Source organism: Vigna angularis, chromosome 1 (assembly GCF_016808095.1).
Source record: "Vigna angularis cultivar LongXiaoDou No.4 chromosome 1, ASM1680809v1, whole genome shotgun sequence".
Lineage (NCBI taxonomy): Eukaryota > Viridiplantae > Streptophyta > Magnoliopsida > Fabales > Fabaceae > Vigna > Vigna angularis.
In genome coordinates, this window is record NC_068970.1 from 58,565,063 (window position 1) to 58,570,463 (window position 5,401).

Sequence of the window (5,401 nt, forward strand, 5' to 3'; positions counted from 1 at the left end):
TCTCTTATTCAAGATAAAAAAAATAACAAATTTTTTTTATCTAAGTCCAGTCATTAAGATTTAAAGTTATTCTAGGATAAAAACTTGTAGAGAGTCTTAGTGCTCATAACTAAACAAACAAAAAAATTATAAACCAAATCCAAAACAACCTTATTTTATGGTAATTAAAATATTAAATATTTTTTTATTCTTGTAAATAATATTAGTATAATCCATAAAAGGTTATACAATTGATTATAATAATTGAATCGATTATAAAATATAGCATAAACGAAAATGGGAGAGAACAATGCAACAAAAAAATAAGAATTACAAAAGTAGTTCCTCAAACTTGCAGCACAGAATAAGAGAGTCAATCTCTACTAAAATTAAATATGAATACAAGTAAATTATATAAAAAAATATATAAAAAAATGTTAACACACCAAAATAATAATATTTTCAAATTAAAAAATAAAAGAAAAAAAAACTAAAATATAAAAACAATACAAAACGAATTTCTTTAATGAACATTCAATTGAAGTTTCCAATGAACAAGAAAAAAGAACCATAAGATGCTGTCAAAATTTTATTCCAATAATAATGTGGTAGTTAACGAAAAAGGAATCAACATTTAAATGAGAGCACCCTATAAATATACCAATGAGTTTTTTCTTTCAAAAACTACAAAAAAAAATAAAATTAACACACTCTCTTGTGTAATACCCTTACTAAAAGTAAAATAAACCGGGACATACTAAACTTGACTAATTTAAATTTTTTATACATAATCGACCGCCAAACCCCACAAATAATTATATATCAACCAACATAGTAATTTATTCTACAAACATGACTATGACATTGTTTATTTATTTATGATCGATACTCTTGTATATTTCTATGTTATTTTGCAGGAGAAATTATAATTGTTATATTCGACATTCTATTATTGAAGTTGACCTAATTATACATTACTATGGAATTGATTTCAATAGTCCATTTCAGTGGAAAGCCTGTAAGTAGGAATGACCCGCAGAGGATTAGCTCTTGGCATTGTGAGGCCAAACTCATCTGCCATATCCAACTCCGATGGTAAAATGTTATTTGGAAGCTTCCAATCAAAACAATGGACAACTTGTGCGACTGTATGACGAATCACAGTTAGACCAAGCTGTATTCCTGGACACCCCCTTCTGCCAGACCCAAATGGTATCAGCTCAAACTCACGCCCTCTTACATCTATGTTCCTTCCTTCAAATCTCTCTGGCCAGAACTTCTCTGCTTCATCCCAAGCACTTGGGTCTCTCATAATGGCCCATGCATTCACTATAACCCTTGATTTTTTAGGAATGAAATACTCTCCAACCATGCAGTCTTCTATGGACTGGTGTGGTATCAGCAAAGGTGCCACCGGATGCAGTCTCAGGCTTTCCTTTACAACCATGTCCAAATACTCTAACTTCTCTAAGTCTGATTCTTCCACCTTCCTCTCCATACCCACCACGCTTTCCAGTTCCTTTTGGAGTTTCTTCATCACCCTTGGATTCTTTAGCATCTCCGAAAGTGTCCACTCTATTGCTGTAGCAGAAGTATCCATCGAGCCAGCCAACATATCCTGTGCCAACAAAGTGTCAAAGAAAGACCGACGATTTTCCTCTGCTATTATCTAATATGTGGACATAATTTTAAATATGTATATGGTCTTATCTTACCAACAATATGGCTTTGATGTTGGGCCTCTCGATGCGGTATTCGGATTCTTCAGTACCCACGAATCCCAACATGACATCAACAAAATCCTTTGTCTTGTCTTCTCCCTTCTGTGATTGCATGTGCTCGTCAATGATTTTCTCAAAGAAGTCATCGAATATTTTGCCAACTGATTTCATTCGCTTAGTTAAGCCTTGTAGGTCAAGTGCACCGATGTAAGGGATGTAATCTCCCATGTTAGGAGTTGCTGCTAAATGCATTCCCTCTTGCATCACAGCCTTGAACCCTTTCTCATCCAAGTCCCGGTCCGTGTACTTCTTCCCTAAGACCATTCTACAAGCCATGTCTGCGCTGAGTGTTGAAACTTTGGCGCTGAGATTAACAGCAGCTCCATCTTTCGCTGCCTCTCTCAGATCCTTGATCAATAGGTCAAGCTCCTCTTCCCTCATGCTTCTGAAGGAGTTAATCTTGGTTTGGCTTAGCAACTCCAACGTGCACATCTTCCGCATGTTGCGCCAGTAAGAACCATATTCACCAAAGCTTAAGTTTCTCTGCTCCCAAGAGATGTATCTTGCAGCTTCATGAGGTGGTCTACTGGCAAAGACAAGGTCATGGGTCTTGAGGAAGAGCTCAGCAGCTTGGGGTGAAGAAACAACAATGGTGGGCACCACACCTAACCGCAAGTACATGACAGATCCATATTCTTTGGCTAGTTGGTGCAGATCACGATGGGGATTTGGTCCCAACTTGTGAAGGCTACCCAAAATTGGCAACCCTCTTGGACCCGGTGGTAATTTCTTTGCCTTGATGTTCCTTCTCCACAGCCGCAGACAAGCAAGAGAAAGCAAAAGAATTGCTATCCAAATCATGGTAGCCACTCAGACTTCAAATAGGTACTACAAAGTGTTTGTGTTTGCTGACAAAAGAGAACTAGTGGTGTTTGTCTTTGTGACAGGGTATATATATCTATATATATAGATATATAGATATGCGATATAGATATGTGGGGTAAATATGATGAATGTTTAGGAGTGAAAAGCATGATAATTAATATTTATCTGGGGTGAGACAAAGACACATAGAGGTTTCCGTGTGCATCGCCATAGTTGAACGACTGCGCCTGCACAATATATATATATATATATATATATATATATATATATATATATATATATATATATATATATATATATATATATATATATACTTGGGTATTTCCGCACCTTCAGATTTTAAATTGTTGCTGCACACTCACCTTTTCGTCTTCATGCTGCAATCCAACTTGAAATATTTCAAGCCATTCTCCCACTTTGTCGCAAAAGACACAGAAGAAAGTAAAAATGTACGAATATGTGATAGAGAAAAGAAGAATCGGTGAGAAATATGAGAAGTTAAAGGAGGTTGAAGTGGGAACGAGTCTATGTTTGAGTAGAAAGGGCAGCTTTCATGAAAGTAGAGAGGAGATTGAAATAAACATGCTCCTATTAATTATTAGATTTGTGGATTAAAATACTCCTATTGAATACATCCATATACATCCATTGTTTTTATAAAATTTAATACTTTACTATAGTTTTTAAATAAATATAAGTTGTTAAAAATCATTATAGTTTTGAAATGGAGAAATATATTAAATTATATCAATTATATTTTATCTGATGTTTGATGACTATCTTCAGTTTTTAAGTATTTAATAATTCGTAGTCAAAACTATTTTTCACATACTTTCATTTGATTAACTTTTAAATTACAGATCCACCGATAAAGATATTAACATATTCTTAAAAAATAAAGTGCATATTAATAGTAAATTTATTTTTTCTTTAATTTAACCTTGTATGTTATTGTTCAATGAAAAATGATTGGTTTTGAGTTAGATTCTAAGTGCATTGATGATTTTTGGAGGAATTGAGGGTTGATAGATCATATTGAATTAGTGATGAAACTCTGATTTTGGTTGTATCAATAAGCGGAAAGGGGGTGTTTAGAACATTTTGGAATATTTAAAATTAGTTTAATTGAATTGGGAGCAATGGTTTCATAGTTTTCATATGGTATGCATGTACTTGTTAAGCAATGGATTATCACTTAAGTGATGATGCTAATTATTGCATGTATATAATTATTTGATGAACAAGGAATCTCGTTTTACAGAAAAATTGAAATTAGCTTCTAATTATTAAATTAATATGTTTGATGAAAAGGAATATTTTAATATTAAAGATGATAATAAATAAATTCAAACTTAAAACAATTTAATAGTAGTAGGTAAATTTTTTAAAGTAAGAACTTCTAAAAATAATGACTTTTAAAAGTATATAGAGTTCAAATTATAGAATGGTTTTTGTGAAGAAAATCACCATTTTACAATATGTTTTACTTAGTTTATTCATAATAAGTATTTTTTTGTTTGTATGTGTGATGTAATTTTTCACGAGTTTAGTGTAGTTCTTCCATATTTTTGGTTTATTTTTTTATTTTTTAATAATATATATGTTCACGTGGCAATATGTTTTACTTAGTTTATTCATAATAAGTATTTTTTGTCTATATGTGTGATGTAATTTTTCATGAGTTTAGTGTAGTTCTTCCATATTTTTGTTTTATTTTTTTTATTTTTTAATAATATGTTCACATGGCAATATTGATGCTAATCTATGACTTAATGTTGGAAAGAGATGGTGAAACAATATTCTCTTTACTCCACTCTCTCATTATTCAAGCAAAGACTAGTAGCTGAAAGTGATAAAGATAGAGTTTGAAATGAGAACTCTAGAACTTTGGAGTGTATTGTCAAATTCAAAACCCTCTAAAGATGGTATACCACTTTAGCAATGAAACTCAATATAAATTCTCTTTATTGTTAATTTGACACTTAAACACTTCTTGATCATTCAAGAGATAAAGAAATCATATCAATTTTTTTTCTCTTTCCTTTGAGATAAAGAAATTCTCTTTATGTTCTAGCTATGTATTTTCTCTCTCTGGACATAACACACTACTACAAATTAAACTTTTGATGATTGTTAAAATAACATTCTTTAAAAGTGCAAGAAAACAAAGATGGTTGAACCACCATCGTTAAAAGTGTCACAAAATCACGACAGTTGATCCAAAATTGTAATTAAAAATGACAAAAAAGCAAAAAAAAAAGAGAGAGAATAGTGTAACTCGATATATGACGGTTGGTCCATTGTTAAAAAGCATAAAAATAAAAAAAACATTAAACGAGTTGCATCACAATAGTTTTGGTTCAAAACCATCATTGAAAGTAATAAATCATGACGATTGAAGCAATAATCATCTTTATAGGCAAGTGTTTTTTTTTTTTTTTTAAATTGATCCATTGTGAAAGCCACAACACTCGTAAATTTTCATATACAAATTCATTTTCCAATCATTTATGACAACAGTTCAATATATTATAAACAAAGCTTAATAAACATAGTTCTAAACAAAACCTATTGAACATAGTTCTAAACAAAATTTAATAAACATAGTTCTAAACAAAATTTAATACAAATATACAAGTTCTACCTATAATTATATGTTACCCTTGTTATTTATGATAACAAAATGCTTAATCCATACATTTTTTTTTTACATTAACTAATGCATTTTTTGAGTCTAACTATTGTGTGTTAAAAATCTACAACAATTTAGTGCATTACCAATTTGTTTTAATTTATATATATCGATATAAATTTAA

The 5,401-nt window shown here is 31.1% G+C and overlaps 1 protein-coding gene across 1 annotated transcript; it reads right to left on the bottom strand.

The window, feature by feature from the left end:
* Positions 1-742: 742 nt before the first annotated feature.
* On the bottom strand, positions 743-2,696 carry LOC108338676 (cytochrome P450 71AU50). Its single transcript, XM_017575707.2, has 2 exons — positions 1,695-2,696; positions 743-1,597 (listed from the first exon to the last, which is right to left on the bottom strand). Exons 1-2 carry the CDS (start codon positions 2,559-2,561, stop codon positions 971-973), a joined length of 1,494 nt encoding a protein of 497 aa, XP_017431196.1. The 5' UTR covers positions 2,562-2,696; the 3' UTR covers positions 743-970.
* Between the last annotated feature and the right edge of the window lie 2,705 nt (positions 2,697-5,401).